Source organism: Ovis canadensis, chromosome 16 (assembly GCF_042477335.2).
Source record: "Ovis canadensis isolate MfBH-ARS-UI-01 breed Bighorn chromosome 16, ARS-UI_OviCan_v2, whole genome shotgun sequence".
NCBI lineage: Eukaryota > Metazoa > Chordata > Mammalia > Artiodactyla > Bovidae > Ovis > Ovis canadensis.
The window spans coordinates 54,731,345-54,753,899 of NC_091260.1; the positions used below are offsets into that span (position 1 = coordinate 54,731,345).

A 22,555-nucleotide genomic window follows, 5' to 3' on the forward strand; every position below is an offset into this window, starting at 1 on the left:
CCCGATGGTCCCGTTTCCTTATCCTACCATCTCTCTCTCTCTCTCTCACTCTGTGTTTTTGCAAAGTGCCCTGTCCTACAAAAGCCTCTCTTTAGAGCAACATTTTGGGAAACACTTTTTCCTGCAGGCACTTTATTTTTCCAGTATTAAAAAAAAATTGGCTGGAATAGAAAAAGGATGTTAGTGGGATTTATTCAGTGTAATCTGAATAAAGGCTGTCATTGAGCTAATTGTGTGTTGTTTCAATGTTAACTTCTGACAAACGGACCGTGGTTATGTAAAATGTTAACTTGAGCAGCTAGGTGAGAGGTAGATGGGAAGTTTGCACTATTTTTGCAACTTTTCCAAAAGTGTAGAACTAATCCATTAAAAAAAAAATTACATACAAGGGGAAGAGTGGACACTTACTTAACTGACCAACTTCTTCCGGAAGGCAGATCCTGGGTGGTCTCACCCACATCATGGGTTAAACTGGATGCTCTGGGGTCAGTGGCTTTGGGATAGGCCCTTTCTGCCCCATCCCTGGGGCATGAAAGGGCAGTGGACCCAGTGAGGCCCCCAGCAGGGGAGCCAAGTGACCTCCGGGGGACGATTTCCAGCTCGGTTTTGAAGAGCACAGCGGGTGGCCCCGCTGAGAAGTCCTCGCTGCAGAGCTTGTCCAAGTCAGGCATGCTCAGGGCTCTCAGCTCCTGGAGCTTCGAGCGGGACAGAGGTGAGGCCTGCGTGTGACGCACCGAGGACTTGTTCCTCTTGGCGGGAGAGGCGGGGGTTGCGGTTGGGGCAGGGATGCCCGAAGGACCAGGTGGTCTCCTGGGGTCTGAGTCAGTGCCCTTGCTACGGGCATCTGCTGGGGTCTGCCGGGAGACAGTCAGTGTCATGCTGGACGGGGACTTGGTCATCGGGGGGACGATGGTGGCGGCTTCACCTTGGCTTTCGCTGCAGGAACTCAGGCTGCGTCTCAGTGACCTCGCCGTTGGGTCACTGAAGTGGCCAAGGGTCCCAGAAACCACGCTGCCGGACGACCGTCTCCCAATGGGAGGCTTGGAGCTCACTGACAAGGAGGAGGAGGCCCCGGCCTTGGCTGCGGGCCGGTCAGAGTGGGCTAGGTTCTCGAAAGACTTGATCCTCTGCTTCACAGAGAAAAAGGAGGTGGATTCATGGGGCCAGTTCTGTGGGGAGTAGTGATGTCTCCTGGTGACTGTGACTCTGTCTGTGAGCTGGCAGCTGGTTTCCTGGGTGGACAGGACATCTGCTTCGTCTGTTGTTGGAAGGTTCCCCGAAGTCTCCAGCAGGGGCTTTACGCTGTATATACCCTGCCCGTTAGCCAGGCTGAGAATGGCGCCTCTGGACGCCTTGGCCTCGAGGAGGCCCCCGCTGGTGCCAGGGATCTGGGCATCCCGAGGGGCGCGCCCTGGGCTCTGTGGGGCATGGCCCTCCCGGCCAAAAAGACTGGAGAACTGGGCCGGCATGGAGTAGGTCCTGGTCGCTGGCCTTGGCGTGAAGTAGGGATGATCGTCCAGCACTGGGCCCACTGGTGGGCTGTTCCTGGGCACCCCCAGGGCATCGGCCATGTGGCTGGGATCGGCCTTTCTAGCCAGCAGCTGCGGGGAGGAAGAGGAGGAGAGTCTTGCCAGGCTGATGGATCGCTGCTGCACTTCTAGCTCCACCTGGGAGACCCGGGTTGGGAGTGAGGACGGGTGGTTTGGGGAGGACTCCGCTGGCTGGTGACAGAGCCCAACCTCACTCTCCTCCTGATGGCTGCTCTGGGACAAGAGCCCACCCTGCGTGTCCCCTTCAGCCGGCATGTCACCACATGTGCTCTTTGGCATCCTTTCAGAAGGGATCTCAATGATTTTCAGCTGCTTGGTTCTTTCGGGAGGCCCACCAGCAATTATTTTGCTTCTTTTGTCACCAGTCACCCCGGGCAGGGCTGCTTCTGCTGTGGAGTCTGTTTGGCTGGACGGGAACTGCTCACCCTGCCCGGGAGTCGGGACCTCCCGCTTGCTGGCCACCATGGACGTGCCACCCCTCGGTGCCGTGGGACTTGCTGGCCCCGGGGATGCCAGGGGAGCCCTGCTCTCTGGACCACACTTGGGAGGGCTGGGGGCAGCCAGGCAGCCTCGGTTGGGTTCTGCAGGCACCGCCGGGTGGAGCCTACCGCACCCACCTTGCTCAGGAAGGGTCTTGGGGGTGGTCACGGGCGAAACAAACATCCTGATGCTCGAGTCAGATGCCGAGGGCTTCAGGGAGCCCGGGGTCCCAGGGGGCACCTTGCCCTCCACACTCTGGGGAGGCGGGGGGGCAGCTGTGGCAGTCGTGTCTGGTTCCTCGTGGCCGGCTGTGTGGCACCGGTGCGACGCCACCTTGGAAAGCATTTTGTGGGAGGCCTGGGGCGAGACGAGGGCTTTCTTGTGCTCTGAGCTGCCTGACTTCCCCGCGTGAACAGCCGGGGCCTCGGAGCTGACTTTGCCTTTGCTTCTGATGCTCAGTCTCTTCAGCTTAGGACCAGCTTTGGGTTTCTGACAGTTACTCAAAAGGGTTTCCACAGAATTCTTCCCAGGCAAGTCTTTATTCTCAAGGTCCAGCCGAGGAGGGGGGCTATCTGGCACAGGCACCCCCTTCTTGTGGCTGAAGCTCGGCACCTGGGCCTTGGGGTCGGGGCTTCCGGCCAGCAGCGTGGACTGTTCCGTTTCAGTTTTGCTCTGTGGATGTGTCCCATGGTTGTTCTTATTTATCTCTTTAAACCAGGCCATGAGGGGCCGCCGGGAGATGGCTTTTGGCTTTGGCAGCAAGTCCTCTGGGCCTTGACCTCTGGAGATATGCAGGTTTCCCAGAGCTGAGTCTCCGTTCTTGGGGACACACGCCCTGAAGGAGGCTTGGTTTTCAGCAGTATGAACATCTGTTTCTTGTTTCTCAGCTGGCGTCTTGTCATCCAAACGGTCACACTCCAAACCATTCACCATGCTAGGAGAACCGAGGATGCGTGGGGAGCTGGGGACAGGCCTGGTACCTGGAGGAGGCTGGGTGGCCTCCCCAGAGTCCTCTTCACTCGGGGACCTGTGGTCTTGGGAGACCCTTGCATCCTCAGGTGGCTCTGCCTCCTGAGAACTCACGCCTGACAGAGGAGGAGGTGGCTGCGGAGGGGTGGAGGTGCCTGGCACGAAGCGGGCTGTGTGGCTCGCTTCTGCCCCCACCTGGCTCAGGGCTCCGTCCTTTGGTGGCAAGGCTGTGGAGAGGGCAGGGCAGGCAGCCACCCGGGCAGGAGCAAGGGCAGTGGCTAAGGGTCGATCGGGGGAGCCATCCGTGGAACAGATTTCCACTTGCTCCTCCTCGGACTCCGTCGTGTCTCCCTTGTGAGAAGGCTCAGGAGGACGAGGACGAGGAGGGGACCAGCTGTCCCGGGTGGGAGCTCGCGGGGCTTCAGTGAGCGACTCGGGGTCTGAGGACGAGTCCTCCACATCCCCGTACATGGATGAGAGGGACACGGATGGTTCGGTGCTGTCGCCCAGGCCCGACAGTGAGGTGCTGTCTTCGTGGAGACTGCTGAGATTCCTAGAGTAGTTGCTCAGAAAGCTTTTGTTCACAGTAAAATGTCTGTCAGGATTGATGGAATCCAAAACCGAAGGCTGGCCGGCCCACTGAGGGGGAGGGGCTGGACCAGCCGCCCCGGGCCTCCTTGGGGCAGGGCTCGGACTCCCTGAGGCTGGCTGTGGCCCCTGGGCAGCCTGCTCTCTGCTCAGCTGGTCCCCTTTCCCGAGGGAGGGAAGTCTTGCTCCAGAGGCACCTGGTTCCACCAGGAGCCTGTCGATGTCCGTCACTGGGCAGCGCCCGTTCCCTCCGAGGCAGCCAGGCCCCAAGGGACCCCCACATGCCTCCTGGGCCTTGTCACTCGGCAATGGCAGGGCCGGGCCAGCCTGCAGGGGACTGGCAGACCCCGAGTCTGTTCCCTGGGGCAGAGCCGACCCCCGGAAGTTTCCAGGGACAAGGACCACTGAGGTTTGCAGAGCCTTGGCATGGTGACCCGGAACCCCCTCTTGGCTCTCCTCCCCGGACGTGAGGTCTCGTGGCAGCCCAGCACCAGTCAGAGGTGCCCCCTCAGCCGTGGGTCCTGCTCCCCTGGGGGTCGTTGCCTTCCAGGCGGCGCAGGGCAAGCTGGCGTTGGGAGCTGCTCTAATCTCATGGAGGTCAGGACGAGCCGTTGCCATTGTCCCTGGGGATGTGCTGTCCTCAGACTTGGGGATCCTGGGAGACTCTGGCCCTCCAGGGTCCTCAGGTTGCCTCGCTGGCCCTGTGTCCACTGAGGTCTGGCTGGGGTCAGGGTGAGCTGCCCCCTTCTGCCCTGGGGAAGGGAGAGGGTCTGGGGAGCCATCTGGTCCTGGGTGGAGAATAAAAAAAAAAAGTTGGAGTGGTGGGGGAGACACAGGGTGAAAGGTAAGAAAACAGAAAACTTCAATGAAAACAAGAGAAAACTGTAAACAGTCTCAATTTTTTGGTCTGTTTTAGAAAGACATCCCACAGCTTAAATGTAGGCCTGTTTTTGTCTCTAAAATTATAGAGTGCTCACATCGAATAAATACCACCGTGCTTTAGAGGCTCTAAAATAACTCAGCATGGACGGCAGGAGGACCTCTGCCTCTGCCCTTTCTAGTTATTTATAAGGACAAGGGGACACCAGAAATCGTGCACTTGGGTTTCTGTACACCATCCACCCTCTGATGGCAAAAGCCACAGGAGTCAGCGGGCTGTTCTATTTGATTCCTTAGCTTGGGTTGATTCTGCAGTCAACTCAGTCCCCCGCAGATTACATGGGGGTTTAGCCTTGTGCCTTGGATTAGGAGTCACAGAGTAAAGTGAAAGAGTCCCAGCAGGGAACTTGAGGGACTGACTGCTCAGTGCAGGAGAGGAGGCTGATTCAGGCAGACACATGGAATGCTCCAGACATATGGAAGCCTGCCCTGTCCTCCGGCATGTCCTGACCAGGGTCAGGGGTGTGGGAGATTGAGGAGGTTAGATTATTCCAGGAATCGGAGACAGAGGGCTGTTGGACTTGAGTGGGATTCTGGGGGCACATCTGGAACAGAAGCAAAGGAAGAGGAGAAAGGCAAGGAAGAAAAGGGAATCAAAGCAGAGAAGCCAGAGAGAGTGTGAACTCTCTGAGGCACAGGGACAGATGCTGCCTGCCTGGAAGTGAAGTCCCTCCATGTGCTGGGTCTGGAGAGCCACTCTGTCCTGGAGGCGGCTCCTCAAAAAGCCTGCACACGCGTGGGTTAGTCTGTCCACTTCTGGCACATGGCATCTTACAATAGGTGGGGGAATAGGCAGAAAAAAGAACATTAAATTTGCATTTCCTTATGAACCCTGGGTCTGAGTGAGGGTGGAGCAAAAACCTCAGTCACAATGAAAGTTTTTGCCTTGAGAGAGGTTATAGGCACTCTGCATTGCCCACGCAAGTCACCTTAACTGCATACGCCTTTCCCCCTGAAGTTCCTAGATCAGTAATTAAGAACTAGTAGCACTTGGCGCCGGAGAAGGCAATGGCACCACACTCCAGTACTCTTGCCTGGAGAATCCCATGGACGGAGGAGCCTGGTAGGCTTCAGTCCCTGGGGTCTCGAAGAGTCAGACACGACTGAGCGACTTCACTTTGACTTTTCACTTTCATGCATTGGAAAAGGAAATGGCAACCCACTCCAGTGTTCTTGCCTGGAGAATCCCAGGGACAGGGGAGCCTGGTGGGCTGCCGACTCTGGGGTCGCACAGAGTCGGACATGACTGAAGTGACTTAGCAGCAGCACTTGGCGCTGTGCTAAGAGCTTCTTGTGCACTTCATTTCCTTCTTAACACTGTGACCGTCTGCACTGGAATGGTGGGGAAGTGAGGCCCAGAGTGGTAAGCAGCATATGCAGGGTCAGAGAGTTCATGGCCAGGGGTCCCCCCCAGGATGTGGACTCCACAGCTCACGCAGTTACCTAAACTCTGACAACATGGCCTCTGCAGAGACCACTCGACAACAAGACCGGTTCATCAGGATACCCACGGAGACCCGATACAACCTCCCCAGGTCCCGTGGAAGGCCAGGGGCACCACAGATTCACATCCACAGCCTCCTTTCCTCTGCTCAATTTTCTTTTTTTAAACTTTTTATTTTGAATTGGAGTACAGCCAATTAACAATGTTGTAATGGTTTCAGGTGGACAGCAAAGGGACTCAGCCATACACATACATGGATCCATTCTCCCCCAAATTCCCCTCCCATCCAGGTTGCCACATAACATTGGGCAGAGTTCCCTGTGCTATACAGTAGGACTGTGTTGCTTATCCATTTTAAATATAGTGGTCAGTGTGTACCTGTCCATCCCATACTCCTTAACTATCTCTTCTCCCTGTCCTTCCCTCCAGCAACCGTAATCTGCTGAATCTTTTGAACTCCCTTCAGTATGACTTTCCCATTTCTGCTGGTGCCAACTAGGAGGCTTCTCCAGTGGCTCAGATGATAAAGAATCTGTCTGCAATACAGGAGACCCAAGTTTGATTCCTAGGTCAGGAAGATCCCCTGGAGAAGGGAATGGCAACCCACTCCAGTATTTTCGCTTGGGAAATCCCATGGAGAAGAGCCTGGCGGGCTACGGTCCATGGGTTCGCAGAGCTGGACACAACTGAGTGACTAAGCACACACAGATGCTGGTGCCAGCTACAGGGAAAAGCAACAACGACAAAAGGAAGGGATGTGTGCCTGTTTTTCAGATTGATTCATTCGCTGAGCAAACCCTAAAATTTTGTTAGCGATTTGGCTTTTGTGCAAAGTGTGTAATGCAAAAAGGTTTTACTGATGGAGATTAAATTACATGGAAGCAGTCTGTGATGTCACCTTTCAAAATATTCCTTCACTTGGAAAGCCCCCAAACGCCCAACGATGGAGAGCATACTAGCTCAATTATGGTGCCTTATGGGGGAGAAGGCCCAGCAGCCTTTACAACAGATGTCATGGGTGTAGAAGAATGTGGAGGGCCTGGTGCAGCTTCCTAACCAGGGTAGGTTACAGGTGTGCTGATAACCTGACTTAGGGTTAGGGTTAGTGCTGAGGATGGCCTACTGGGGCCAGCACCAGTCAAACAGGCCTGGGAGCATTTTGCTGACCTCTCCAGGCTCCTCAGCTATTCTATAGATGCAATACATAAGAATTATTAATTCTTTACTTCTCAGTGGAGGTTTTTCCTGCCATTTTTCAGTACATTTGGCTTCACATAAACAGAGTGTTGAGTTTCTGAAGGGCAGGATATTCTTGTTTCATATTGTTCCTCATTCACTAAGGTACATGTCACAAAATGAGCAAAGGCTGGAGACTAGCTGAAGACAGAAACTCATGAACTCAGCCCCAGTGATCTAGTGAAGTTGTTAAATGCAGGTAGCTTTTATCACTAGCCTATGAAGATCTCTCTCCCTCAAAATTTTCCCATATAACATTTTTATTAGTTAACTTCTACTCTCCCATCCTAAAGCTTAGTAAGTGATAGAATAATCTTACCTGTCCCGGGTTGCTGCCCCTGCTTGGATGTTGCTTCAGGTGGGTTCTCTGTAGGGTGGCTGGCAGCCGGGTGGGGCAGGGCACTACCTGGTCCACAGTCAGTGGGGACTCGTCCATCCCCGACGGACAGCTTGTCCAGAGATTCCTGGCACAAGGACAACTGTGAGTCACTGTTAAAGGCTTTCAGGGTTTTCTGCATCCTAATACATCACATACAGAGGAGAGCTGGTTTGGGAAAATTCAAGGAGCCCTGGACCAGAAGCCACAAGACCCAGATTCTGGGTTTAAGGTCCAACTAGAAATTTCATGGCCTTGTCACTCTTCCTAAGCTTTAAATTTAAGATGTGGGTGATTAGTAGTAGTGGTGCTGTTAGTCGCTCAGCTGTGTCTGACTCTTCGTGACCCCATGGACTGCAGCCCACCAGGCTCCTCCGTCCATGGGATTCTCCAGGCAAGAACACTGGAGTGGGGTGCCATTTCCTTCTCCAATGCATGAAAGTGAAAAGTGAAAGTGAAGTCGCTCAGTCCTGTCTGACTCTTCGCAACCCCATGGACTACAGCCTTCCAGGCTCCTCCATCCATGGGATTTTCCAGGCAAGAGTACTCGAGTGGGGTGCCATTGCCTTCTCTCCAGGGGTGATTAGGAAAAGGCAAATGAAAACCACAATGAGAGAGCATCTCAACCCCCTCAGGATGGCTTCAATCAAGAAGACTGAAATAACAGAAATAACGAGTGTTGCGGGGCTTGCCTGGTGGCTCAGTGGTTAAGAATCCACTTGCCAACACAGAAGACATGGGTATGACCCCTGGTCCGGGAAGATCCCACAGGCCACACAGCAACTGAGCCCACGCGCCACGACTACTGAGCCTGCGCTCCAGAGCCCATGAGCACTAACTACTGAGCCCACACGCTGCAGCTATTGAGCCTGCCTGCCCTGGAGCCCACGCTCCTCAAGAGGAGGAGACACCACAATGAGAAGCCTGCACACTGCAACCAGAGAAAGCCAGGTGCAGCAAAAGACCCACCATAGCCAAAAAATGAAATAAATGAACAAATCTTAAAAAAAAAACAACAAAAAAAACAGCATGCAGCATACAAAAGGCTATATAGAGGTAAGGCATTATTGTTACACTATGCATTGTGATGTTCCAGAACAAAACCAGCTCATTTTGGCAGTCATGGAGAGGATGACTCTGCATAAATAAAGTTAGCATTTAACATTTTAAAAGTGTACTTTAGCCAAGCGTCAATTACTTCCTTTCTTCTAATACCTACTATGAAAGTTTTCTCTAAAATAGCCTTGCTAAAACGTTAAATCAGATTTATTTACCCTGAGTGAAGGAGTCATAAAGTGGCCGAAAGGTGGCAGCAGAGGAAAGAGGTGAAACAGATTATCAACAACAAAAAAATCATTTAGTAAAATGTCAGTTATCTGCTGAGCGAACTCAACAGTGTTCAACTCAGTGAATTTACTAATAAGGCATAAGTGTGATATGAAAACAGTAGAAGAATCTGAAACTCAATAGAGGTAGTGACTGTCCAGCACTGCGAATACAGCAAGTGCCACTCGACTGTACACTTTAAAACGCTTTGTTGTTCAGTCGCTAAGTCATGTCCAACTTTTTGCGACCCCATGGACTGCAGCATGCCAGACTTCCACCAGGAGCCTGTCGATGTCCGTCACTGGACACGTTAGTATAGGAAAGCTATACTAACTTTATGTGAAGTGAATTTCATCTCAATTTTAAAAAGTACTAATAAAAAATTAAAAGACAATCTATTTTCCTAAATAAAAAGTCTCATTTTTTAAAGTTTCCAATTTAAAGGGTATATAAATTATGGGCAATGCATTCAATTTTCTTTCCCACATAGTATAAATAAAATTTGGGAACCAGAAATTTTACAAGGAAAACTGAACTTCCTTACAAAAATTTTAAAAGGTGCTCAAAGTTCTTACTGAGAATACTAATTCACAATTATAAGACATTTTATTTTAATAGATATAAATTATTATAAAAAAGATATTTGAGTAAAATCCATATTTGGCTTTATATACTTATTTAACTTATATGCAGAGTACATCATGAGAAATGCTGGGTTGGAAGAAGCACAAGCTGGAATCAAGATTGCTGGGAGAAATATCAATAACCTCAGATATGCAGATGACACCACCCTTATGGCAGAAAGTGAAGAGGAACTCAAAAGCCTCTTGATGAAAGTGAAAGAGGAGAGTGAAAAAGTTGGCTTAAAGCTCAACATTCAGAAAACGAAGATCATGGCATCCGGTCCCATCACTCCATGGGAAATAGATGGGGAAACAGTGGAAACAGTGTCACAGTGTCAGACTTTATTTTTTTGGGCTCCAAAATGACTGCAGATGGTGATTGCAGCCATGAAATTAAAAGACGCTTACTCCTTGGAAGAAAAGTTATGACCAACCAAGATAGCATATTCAAAAGCAGAGACATTACCTTGCCAACAAAGGTCCGTCTAGTCAAGGCTATGGTTTTTCCAGTGGTCATGTATGGATGTGAGAGAGTGTTGAAGAATTGATGCTTTTGAACTGTGGTGTTGGAGAAGACTCTTGAGAGTCCCTTGGACTGCAAGGAGGTCCAACCAGTCCATCCTAAAGGAGACCAGTCCTGGGTGTTCATTGGAAGGACTGATGCTAAGGCTGAAACTCCAATACTTTCGCCACCTGATGTGAAGAGCTGACTCATTGGAAAAGACTCTGATGCTGGGAGGGACTGAGGGCAGGAGGAGAAGGGGACGACAGAGGATGAGATGGCTGGATGGTATCACCGACTCGATGGATGCGAGTCTGAGTGAACTCCAGGAGTTGGTGATGGACAGGGAGGCCTGGCGTGCTGCAATTCATGGGGTCACGAAGAGTCGGACACTACTGAGTGACTGAACTGAACTGAGTTATTCAAAATTTGTAATACCCTTAAAAGGAAGAGGTTTACCCATTAGCTGAACATGACATTTTAAAATACATTTACTAGTTGGAGGTAATAATAATTTTTAGAAGGAAAAAAAAAGGTGTATGTTTCTACTTTTTCTATAAGGTTAGAAACAAACCCTTCTGCTGAGATTAGTTTTTATGACTTTGTATGTTCTGCTTCTCTTCACATGTATTATATGTTTTACAAATCACTTGAAAACACATCTTAATAAATACAGGCATAAAAATTGCGCTTCACAGATACTGCATGTTTTACAGGTTGACGGTCTGTGACAACCCTGCACTGAACGGGTATGTTGGTGCCATTTTTCCAACAGCATTTGTTCACTTCCGTCATATTTTGTGCCTCTCATATTTTGGTATTTCTCACAATATCTTACATTTTTTCACTGTTACATTTGTTATGGTGATCTGTGATCTTTGATGTTACTGTTGCAAAAAGATTTATATTTCAACTGAAGGCTCAGATAGTTAACAATTTTTACTAATAAAACATTTTTTAATTAAGGTATGTACATTGTTTTTAGAGACATAATGCTATTGCACAATTAATAGACTCCAGTATCGTGTAAACGTAACTTTTATATGCACTGGGAAGCCAAACACTTGACTGACGTTATTGCGACATCCGCTTGATTGCAGTGCTCTGGAACCGAACCTGCATTATCTCAGAGGCATGCCTGGACAGCCTTATAAGGCATCTCAGATTCTCCGCTCTGAGTGAAAGTATTTATGCTGAAGAGACTAAATAATGTTTGTTTCTCTTACCCTCTCCTTGCTTAAGTGGAGGTATATTAAATTTTTTTTAAAAATGTGCAATTTGATATTCTGGTCCATTCTAACATACTGGTAAATAAGTAGAAACATCAACAATATTAACTTGCATTTACTGTGGTACGTTATACATTTCTCAGTGAATGCATGCCCATTACTTCATGTGATACAACAAGGGTAGGAGTAGCTATACATCATCACTGTGGGAAGTCTGAAAAAATAAGGATCAAGCAGAACCTTGACCGCCAGACATAAGCACTGTTAACCTGTATTTGATGGTCACCCTGACTGTGAGATGATCAGGGAAGATGGCAACATCCCTATTTTACAGTCCAGACAACTGTTGTTCAGAAAGATCAGTAACTTGGCGAGTTACTGCCCAAGTGACCACCAACTAGTCAGTGGAGAAGCTGGTCCCAGACCCAGGGGTTTCCTGCATCTGCCTGGCACTGCCTTTCCATCATCAACCAGAGGCCCCGTGTATGGGAAGAGAGGGATTATATCTTTCGGTCGCATGATCTCATGACTCAACACTGAGGCACCTTCCCCCACCAATCTGGTGATATATTACTAGGCTCCCAAGCAGTTAGTGTGTTGAAATGAATGACTCTATTGAAAGATGATTCTCCAATCATTATCCTTTATTTCAGGCAGATTTCCTTATGCTTTAGAGCAGTGGTCCCCAACTTTTTTGGCACCGGGGACCAGTTTTGTGGAAGATAAGTTTTCTACAGACTGGTATGGGGGGTGGGTGTGGTTTCAGGATGATTCAAAAGGATGACATTTATTGTGTACTTTATTGCTGTTATTATTACATCAGATCATCAGGCACATCAGGCATTGGATCCTGGAGGTTGGGGACCCCTGCTTTATAGCATGCTCCACACTCATTCATACAAGACTCACTGGATCCCAAGTAACTAAGAAATCAGTTACCTTCTCCACAGCTCCTCCTGGCCGATAACCAGTCACAGTCACTTGGTTGGAACTATCCTGGACTTTCAAGTCAGCACCGCATGGGTCACTGGCTCCATCGGTCAGCTGTGCTGCCTCTGTGCTGCTAGGCCTGGCCTCAGCCTCAGGCCTCTTGCGGTGTGGGCTGACCCTGGTCACGGGCTTGTGCCTGGACCCCAGGCTGTCATTCTGCTGGAGGGAACTGGAGCTGTCTGTGCTTGCTGGACCCTGGGTGCCTGTCCCAGCTCTGCACTCCAGTTTGGGCGAGCTCCTCGATCCTGACAGTTCCTTCCTCCCTGAGCAGCCAGGGCTACCCTTGGGGGCCTCTGATGGGACCAGCAGGCTGGGTGCATGGGAAAGGGGGTCCCGCACACCTCCTGGGAGGCTCTCCTGGAAGTCCAGCGAGCTGCCGAGGAGAGGCACCGAGGAGGCCTTGCTGACCAGTGTTTTCTTGGGGTGTTCCTCTCGGTTGATACCTGTGACCTTGGAAGAGGCTGTTGAAACACGTGTAGAGTCGTCCTCTGTCAGCGGCCTGCTGGGACCTGAGAGGGTCCCTGGGAGGGAAATACAGTCGCCTTCGCCATCAAACTCTTCCTCATCGCTGGCGTCGTCATCAGAGCAGCCCACCCTCCTCTGGCGGAGGAGGGGGTTCCGGAGGACCTCTGGGCTCCCAGGAAGACTGGCTTGCCTGGCAATTGTCACCTGCTTGTGGAAGAGCCCAGAGGCCCGTTGGCTTCCGAGAGACACAAGGCTGTTGGCCCTGGCTTTTCCTGGCTCCTTGTGAGCTGTTGGAGTTGGAAGAAGAAAAGTCAAGTGAAACAGCTTTCGATCTGGTGTGGTCTTTTAATCTAACCCCCCCGAGCATTTCCACGTTCACAGATGTCAGGTACACCTTCCGGCCACTGGTCACTAGGCATAAACAACAGTTTCTTGGGATCTGGTTACAGTGAGAGCCAACTTTCTTCTCTCCTCTGCCTACTGTTTTTTCATTTTTTTTTTTAAACTTAACCTCTGCATTGTTCAACTTACACATGTGTGTTGCCTAGAGACAGAAGTGTGTAACTTGTCAACATCCATGATATCTAACACGTTATTGGGTTCAAATACTCCCCAGGGAAAGATGCCCTGGGATCAACGAGTCCCGCACACCTGGGCCTTCTTATCACCTGAGGTCCTTCCTTCACAGGCAGGAGAGAGGTGGGCTTGATTAATGGGCGCGTGAGCTCCGAGAGCGTGGTGAGCTGAAGCCTGAGACTACATATCATTTATAAACTGCAACCTGGGAAGGGAAGGAAGGCGTGGGAGCTCTGCAAACTCTTCGCATCTCGTTAAACATAGTGAAAAATTACACGTGCTTCCGCCTTAGAGCGTTTCTATCAGAGCCTGGAGGAAGCACGTGGGCTGCTCCAAACGAGCTAGACAGGTTCTTGTCTGCCTCGTCTGAGACAGGGGATTTTCTTATTCAGACATTAGAAATGAGCAAAAGGAAACCACACTGGTAGGAGTGAGGAGTCAATGCAGTTCACATCAGGTCATTATTTCAGATTATACTGAGAAAATAATCAATGAGGTCTTTTTTTAAAAAAAAGTAAAACCCATATGATAACATCTGTCTCATACATTCTAAATCATTCACTCACTGCCTTCTAAAAAGAATTAGGTTTAGGGTCTAGTGAAGAATTTGGTTAGGATTCCCCTGAAATATAAGGCCATCAGGTTATCAGCCACAACTCGATGCCACAAATTCCAAGACTACACCGTGTAAATAGCATCCCAAGGTGGGGGCAGTTTAGCTTTCCACACTTGGGGTACAGACCGTGCACCCAGCCTGTTGACTGCAGGAGTGGGGAGGCCGGTCACCACGAGTGCACTGCACTTCCCAAGATCAAACTCTGCCTTTAGTCAGGGTAGAAAGGTGGCTCCTACTCAACCATGGGTGTGGGCTCCAGTTCTCTTTCCGTACCCCAGCACCGTGATGTGTAAACCAACGCATCATGGAGTCAGAAGAGTCAGGGCTTACGGGATGTGCCGGGGGGCTCCGCGGAGCTGCTGCTGCCACCGCTCCCTGGAGGGTCCTCGTCTTCAGAGCCGGCCACCATGAAGTCAGACAGTGGGCCTGGGGCATCGTGAGCAAAGTACTGGGAGAGTTCAGATTCAGAAATCAGGGAGTCCTGTTGAAGAAGGCAGTGCTAGATGAGGAAGATGCGCCAGCGTGGATTATTTTAAATAGTAATTGTGTCCCATCTTCCCGAAAGCACTTTGTTCTCATCTGCGGTCACTCAAAACAGCTGTGATAGTAAACGCCCACCTCCATTTACTTTAGGATCACTAAATTAAACAATGAATGAATTAAAAGGCAACTGCTGCCAGACAATGTTTTTAAGAAATACGTTTTTGGCTGCGATCAGAAAAACCACAGCAGCAATGCATCAGCTATCCCAGGAAGAAGACTGGGGGAGGAGATAGGAGGAGGAATGGAATTCCAAGCCACTGGTTCAGCCTACTGATGAAACAACAAAACAGGCGAGTTTGACTCTTGTTCTCTAATCCACTGGGTTTTCGAAACAGCCAGCTAAGAAAGATTCCTTAAAGTTGCAGATGCCCTCCCCAACCTGGCCCAGACCCCTTTATTTTAAAAAAGGGGGGGGCAGTTATTTTTCAAACTGTAGCTCAGTTCTTTTATTTTGTTGTTTTGTTCTTTTCCTGGATGAATATTTAATAAAAGAAACTGCCATTTATACATTTGTTCTCAAATGGACATTTTTGCTGTTTGCTGTGTAAAATGGCCAAGATGACTCATGGGCAGAAGTACAGGTTGGATGCTATGGTTTGATTTATGGGCTCCAGAACAAAGGTCTGTCTAGTCAAAGCTCTGGTTTTTCCAGTAGTCATGTACAGATGTGAGAGCTGGACTATAAAGAAAACTGAGTGCCAAAGAATTGGCTTTTGAATTGTAGTGTTGGAGAAGACTCTTGAGAGTCCTTTGGACAGCAAGGAGATCCAACCAGTCCATCCTAAAGGAGATCAGTCCTGGGTGTTCATTGGAAGGACTGATGCTGAAGCTTAAACTCCAATACTCTGGCCACCTGATGCGAAGAACTGACTCATTTGAAAAGACCCTGATGCTGGGAAAGATTGAAGGAGAAGGGGATGACAGAGGATGAGATGGTTGGATGGCATCACTGACTCAATGGACATGAGTTTGAGTAGGCTCCAGGAGTTGGTGATAGACAGGGAAGCCTGGCATGCTGCAGTCTATGGGGCTGCAAAGAGTTGGACACAACTGAGTGACTGAACTGAACTGAACCAGTACAGCAAGTCAACAAAGTGCCTTTTCTTGACTCACCTTTTTTGCAAAAGAAGGACTCTTCAAGGGGGTACCTGTTGGGGAAAAGTTTACCATACTGTAAAACAATGAAGCTCAAATCCTTACAAATAGGCTCACCTTCTTAACAGGAAAAGGAGGAGCCAGACATATTAAACAAAACTCTCTCTGCTCAATAGGCACGGAGGGACCACATGTGTGGGAGTGGACGTGCATGCAGTCTATTGGGTACCCGTCCCACCTCCCAAGATTCTTCTCAAGCTTCAAGCCCTCATATGCTACTGACTCCATGGTGATCCTATTAATAGTTGGAAGTAACTTCCTCTGCATTTCAGAAGTATTTTATACTGCCCACATACCAATTTCCATATGCATAATATAATTTAATTACAAGTGGATGCCTGTTCTCTTCTTCTTCGACTATTTACCTATCACTGATCGGGCCCTGCAGGGCTTAGCAACTAGGATCTAGGAAGTGTTCAGTGACATTTGATAAATGGATTGAAGGATGAATGAAGAAAAGAACAGCACTCAAAAAACTCATGAAAGAAAGAGGGAGAGGGCTGAATATCTATCTTAGTTTTTAGTTGAAGGACAAAAAGACTCAGCATGGAGATTTTAAATTATATTCCATGAGCAAAAAGATTTTGAGTTTAAGGATCATAGCTTAGTAAAATCTTTTATAAATGACTAAGTGAATATATTGGGATTATGAGAGGACAGCCTTCAGGCAGTTCAGGAGAATGAGTGAGTTGAATAAAGAGTCCATTATGGCTGTGCCCACTTTCAATATATTAATTATGGATGCAAATAATTAGGGTGCTTCTTGGTTGCCAAAAAACCGTATGCCTTCCTTTTCCTTTGACAACCAATAACTCATGTCTCAGTTTCCTCCTGACATCAATCTTAATATCAGTAATATCTCGAGTTCAGATACATCAGCAGAGTCCCTTGAGGTTCCCACTCTACAGGAAACATTACTTTTCCAACTTGGTGCAAAGTTTCATGTTTTAAATTCATGCGAAATTCTTACTAGGGCAATCCTCCTATGACTGAACTTTCCACTTAAGAAGGAGGAAAATCATGATTTTTGCAGCCTGTTACCTTTCAGTTGAAACTTTTAATTCATATAAAGAAACTCCAGGTTTTTGGCTGGATTGTACCTGGTGCCTACCAAAACAACTGGTAATTTAGTAGCGTTTCATTTCTACTTGGAATGAAGTAGAATTCATGTTCTACTTAACATGAATTGTACATAAACACCTGAAATGCTAACTCATTTTTGCAAATTATCTTAAAGCAGTAGAAAAAGCGTGCATGGCTGGAACTTTAATACAGCACGTTAAATAACTGTAGAAATCAAAAGCAGCCGCTATGGGAAAGCATGGAATCTCTTTGACAGCTACTTCTGCCAAACCCGGTAATTACCAAGACTCCAATCATACTGCGCAGGGGAGTGCCCCCGGGGGGAACGTAATGAGAGACTCTTCTGAATGTTGAATGAAGATGTGCAGTTACAGTACCTAAGCCAGGAGAGGAACTGGCCTCTTTGCTCTCCTGATAAGTGCTGCGTGCTATCACTTCATCCATTTCCTGCTCGGAAACCTGATTGTCAGCAGAAAGCACAAATTAGACGGTTTTATTTATTTATTTTTCCCCAATAAAAGTAGCTAGGACCAGAGTCAGAGGCTGGAGCTCAGATAAAGAGGAAAATTGCAAGACCAAAGACTATGACCACCCTCTGAAGCAATAAACCAGGGCATATGCGTAGTTATTATATTCATTAACAGCTGGGTTAATGGACTGCTCCAAACACTGGATTCAAAACCAGACCTTCAGCTGATACCCGAGCTCATGAAGCAAAGCATTCATTGCTAGTTACCAACAACATGGCTGACTTGTGCCTCTCTCTAGAACACTCACTTCTCATTCTTTTTTTTCCTAAGCTTAAACAATTTCAAACTTACATAAAATTTGCAAGAATAGCACCAGGATAGTATACTCTTCAACTATACTCACTTTTTTTTTTTTTTCAACATTCCACATTCACACTTGTACTTTATCTTCTCACACACACACAACTTTTTACTAAACCATTTGGGAGTTAGTTCCAGACATCATGACCCTTCACCTGTAAATAATTTAGTAAGTATCTCCTGAAAACAAGGACATTCTCTTAAATAATCTTGGTACTATTATCAAGTTCAGCAAATTTAACATTGATAAAAATGATGGTCGAATTTCACATCCCTAGGACTATTCTTCAGAAATGCTTCTCAAAGTATGTCTTGAGGCTGGAAATAACTCACAGAAAGTTTGATGCCAGCCTGGGATGAGATAAGGGTTTTCCCTGAGAATGCAAATCAGTACTCAGCTGCTTTCATCAACATCTCGAGAGGTTTAAATGTCAAATGAAGTAAATAGTGTGCACAGTGATGTGACCGATTTATATTCCGGAGCAAGCTCCTTATCTGCGATGGGCCTTAGCGGCCCGTCACCAACTTCTCTGCCCAGTCACGCTTTAGAGAAAAGGTTTTTTTGGGGGAGGGGTGTGTATCAGGCAACCTAGAATTCAAAATCCTGTACTCATGTCTATTTATTCTCCTTTATATGTCTATTTATAATCCAAAATAATTCTGAGCCTTTGTCTTTCATGATATTGATAATCTGAAAGACACTAAGCCAATCCAAACCATCAGTTACAAGCTGTCCAATAGTTCCTTCATGCTTAGATTTAGGTGATACCTTTGGGGGCAGAAAAACTACAGAATTATAAAAACTGTTTCTTTTGCGGTATATCACAGGATCAGGGTATTTCGTAACTGATGATAACTGACCACTTGTTTAGGGTTTCGCCAGATTTCTCCACAGGATTTGTTGTGTTGTTGCCATTAATGAGTAATCTGGCAGGAGACAGTTTGAGACTGTTTTATCCTGCTTCCCAATATATTTCCACTCAATGGTTTTAGCATCATTCATAGTCTTGCTGAATCAGTTATTATAATGAAGTTTTCAAAAATAGTGAATTTATAATTCTCTTTTCCTTCCATATTTTTTGGTGGCATGGTAAACTCATGGATTCCTCCATGCCCCCCTCCCACTCCACCAACAGTTGTTATCCATAACTGTCATTATTCATGGAAGATTTTTATTTTTTTTCTTAATTTTTTTTTTTTTGACTGTGCCACATGGCATGCGGGATCTTAGTTCCCCAACCAGGGACTGAACCTATACCTTCTGCAGTGCAAGCACGGAGTCTTAACCAATGGACCGCCAGGGAAGTCCTTCATGGGAAGGTTTTTAAAAAGCCTGATACGTGATAAACTATGAGATATTTAAAAAGCAACTACAGGACTTATATAGTTTTTTTTAAAAGGTAAGAATATTTTAAATGTAGGACAGTAATTCTGTGTATTAAAATAACATTTATAATAAATAATATTTGGATAAGCACAGCAATCTGCCTTAAGTAAATGAACATTTCTATACAGGATTCAGCATTGTACTTTAACCTAACACATAAACCATCATCACGTCAGGGACTTTGTGTAATAATTTCTAATCGTCTTCACAGGAAATAAAACTTGTACACACTCGCATGTAGACAAACATGCATGCTCCCACACATATCTTCATAAACCAAAAAGTAATTCTGTATAAATGAGCCATTAAAAATGGCTGCAGACTTTTCTTGACCTTAGACTTTGAATATTTGCAATTATTTTTGAGTGGGAGAAAAATGGTTGGGGTTTAAAACAAGTGAAAGATTTCCTGGATAACTCTAAATCATGCTGAAAGCCCCAGTATCAATTAATAATGGACCTCTATTACTTTCTCCTACTTAACGTCAGCTAGAATCTGCCACACGGGCAGGTCCAAATCTTAGCTTGTCTAAACCTGGAGGGTTTGAATATTCCAATTGGGCGGCCACTGCTTCAGTCATTATGAGAAACAGAAGAGAAGAAAATCCTCGTGGTATTTCTCTTGGAACAGCATGAAAACTAAGAAGCACATACATTTAGTATCAAAATGTACCATTGGCATGAGATGTTGGGATAAGTGGTGCAAAAATACATTAAATGTAAAATGGAATCTTGACCAAAAGGAAAATATAGTATGATGTTACAACTAAGAACACGATGTTTACCTAGGAGGAAACATGAAATCCAGTCAAACAAATACTGAAATTTGGTTTCTTCTCTATCTCCAGCACCATCCTGACGACCATTTTACCACGGCTAGAAACATGAGTCAACCCATATATTCCACGGAATCATAGACCACCAGTAGACCAGGACTGTTTTGCTTTGCGCTGGAATGCCATTTCGATGTTTGATTGTATTGGCAAATTAGGCAGATGCTTTGGGGTAAGATTAGGCTGACCAACAAATCATGACTTGTGTGAGGTTGGAATGGATTTTGAAGTCAGAGATGCCTTGAAGCCAACAGACTGCAAACCATGGAGAACTTAATTTTCTCTAATGTTGCTGAGGGATGGGCTGGGTCAGCAGCCACGGCTTGCTGGACTGCTTCCTAAGGTGAGAGCAGTGTGGCCACGAGGGTGGTGGAATCCAAGGGAGAACCCTGGAGGGAGGAGTTGAGACTGTGAGTCAAAGCAGGGTTAAAAGTGTCCCAGAGAGAGCTCAGGGGACGGCAGGGGGACACAGTAGAGCAGATTCCCAGGCAAAGGCAGGACTACAGAACAGAAGGGAGAAACGGAGAAAAAAATAGGAAAAGGTGGAAGCGGGACTTGATTTTCTATAAATGATATTTATTCAAGTAGCTTTTATGTAAGATAATTTTAAGAATGCTTGTAGGAGTTTCCTGGGTGGTCCAGTGGTTGGGACCTCACCTTCTGGTGTTGGGGAAGGGGTGTGTGTGTAGGTTGGATCCCTGGTCGGGGTGCTAAGATTCCACATGCCTCTGGGTGGAAAAAACAGAAGCAATATTGTAACTACTTCAGTAAGACTTAAAAAAAAAAAAATGCTTGAAGACAAGAGAAAACAACCGGGGAGTGGGGATGGGGGAAGTAGCGGGGTTGAGTTTGAATCAGCAATCAAGGTCCAAGGAGCTTGACTGACAGCTCTGTCCCAAATCAAGGCAGAGAGTCACACCTTTGCAGTGGTTATTTGTATAGGGGAAACCGGACAGTCAGGGCTTCCCAGGTGGCGCTAGTGGTAAAGGACCTGCCGCCAAAGCAAGAGATCAAAGAGACATGGGTTTGATCCTTGGGTTGGGAAGGTCCCCTGAAGGAGTGCACAGCAACCCACTCTAACGTTCTTGCCTGGAGAATCTCATGGACAGAGGAGCCTGGTGGGCTACAATCCATGGGGTTGCAAAGGGTCAGACATGGCTCAAGTGACTCAGTATGCGCAGCATGCAACTGGACGAATAACCAGTGAACACTGCTGAGACAGTGAAAATGACCCCCTAAAGTTACCGCACTGAAGAAATCTCAGAAGCGCCACATGGGAGAACCTGCCAGGTCTCCTGGTACAAACTTCTTACTTGTAAACTAGCATAAGAGTCCATCCAGTATAGCAGCCTGGGACCATTCAGGACGTAAGCAAATAACTCTACAAATAATACAAAGTGGACAGTAGCTACATGTCAGGCATGGGAAGAGTTGATGGTCTAAATGGGCATTCTGAGTTGTTGAAAGGTCAGACTTTATAGGGGTGAGAAAAAAAGATTACCATGTTGGAGACAAGCTGATTTTAAGAATTTTACCTGGAGTACTCAAAAACAACTAAAAACAGCTTTCAAAATGGGTTGAGTTGAACTTGCTAAAGTGTCCTGTGGTTAGCTTAAAAAATTAAAAGCAGTCGTCTAAGTAGAAGAGATACAACCAAGTAAACAGCATGCATGCATGCTACATCACTTTAGTCATGTCCAACTCTGCAACTCCACAGACTGAAGCCCACCAGGCTCCTCTGTCCTTGAGATTTCCCAGGCAAGGATACTGGAGTGGGTTGCCATTACCTTCTCCAAAGTAAACAGCAGAGGTCCCCAATACACGGGCTATGATTATCTGCAAGTTAGTGTGGCGGAACAGTGTGATACTGATGCTGGAAGAAAATTAGTGGGCTCTTAAGCATTAATCACACAAGTATTTGGCTCAGGTCAAGGATGGCCTAGACAGAGCATCAACTTCAATACTTTGATTTTCTGGATGCAGAAACCTGAAAAGGCTAAGTATCTCACCAGAGATCGAACAGCCAGCAGGGGTTACTCAGAACTCTACCTTCCATACTTAGCACTCCCACCTTCCACTAACTTTAAATTCACCAATAATACCATCAACATTTTCTAATAAAATGTTCTGAGTGTGAAGATGAAGTTCAGATCAATAATTCATTTCCCAAGTGTTATCAGTTACCTTGGTCACTGGGTGGCCACAGGCTGATTCCCGTCCCCAGCTGGGTGAATGGTCTTATCAAAGCGTCTGCATGGTCATAGGAACACGTGTGCCATTGCTACTGGACAAACAGCTGTCTTCCCATACTTAGGACAGTGTGAGATACTTCACCTTTGGATTAGGGTGCCGGCCGATGACCAGGCGAACGGGTCCTGGGGGGCATTTGCTCAAGATGGAGTGGACTTTGCTTAAAGCAGCATGGCGGACGTTGACAGAGTTCACTTCCAGGATTTGATCTCCGCGGCTAGGGAGGACAACATGATCAACTCTCTGCGGTAACAGTTAGTTTTTCACAAGACTTCCTTCTGGGAGTGGTTTATATAATACGAAATCTTTTCTGAATACTTTTAAGAAGCAAATGATATCCTTGCATCTTTGCATACGGATAAAAAAGCAAAACCCTCATAAACACATTAGGTTTTAAACTGACAAAGACCATTATGGGTATCTACCTGCATTTTCAGAAGTAGTAAAGTTGATAATAAGTAAATTGATAATAAAGACAACAATGAAGGTTACTATTACTCCAACATGTATTGTAGGCCAAGGACTATAAAAAGAAATTTATGCAACAATGCTTTGACTAGGTATTA

General features: G+C 47.1%; 1 protein-coding gene across 8 annotated transcripts in view; it reads right to left on the reverse strand.

Moving 5' to 3' along the window:
* PDZD2 (PDZ domain containing 2) overlaps nt 1–22,555 on the reverse strand; it is a 411,535-nt gene that overhangs the window by 14,922 nt on the left and 374,058 nt on the right. For all 8 annotated transcript variants that reach the window (XM_069555958.1, XM_069555955.1, XM_069555957.1 and 5 more), the window contains 7 exons: nt 22,074–22,206; nt 17,068–17,149; nt 15,566–15,600; nt 14,240–14,390; nt 12,202–13,004; nt 7,526–7,670; nt 409–4,375 (listed from right to left, as the gene is read on the reverse strand). In XM_069555958.1, the coding sequence (XP_069412059.1) occupies nt 409–4,375; nt 7,526–7,670; nt 12,202–13,004; nt 14,240–14,390; nt 15,566–15,600; nt 17,068–17,149; nt 22,074–22,206 (5,316 nt within the window). The remainder of the gene's footprint in view (nt 1–408; nt 4,376–7,525; nt 7,671–12,201; nt 13,005–14,239; nt 14,391–15,565; nt 15,601–17,067; nt 17,150–22,073; nt 22,207–22,555) is intronic.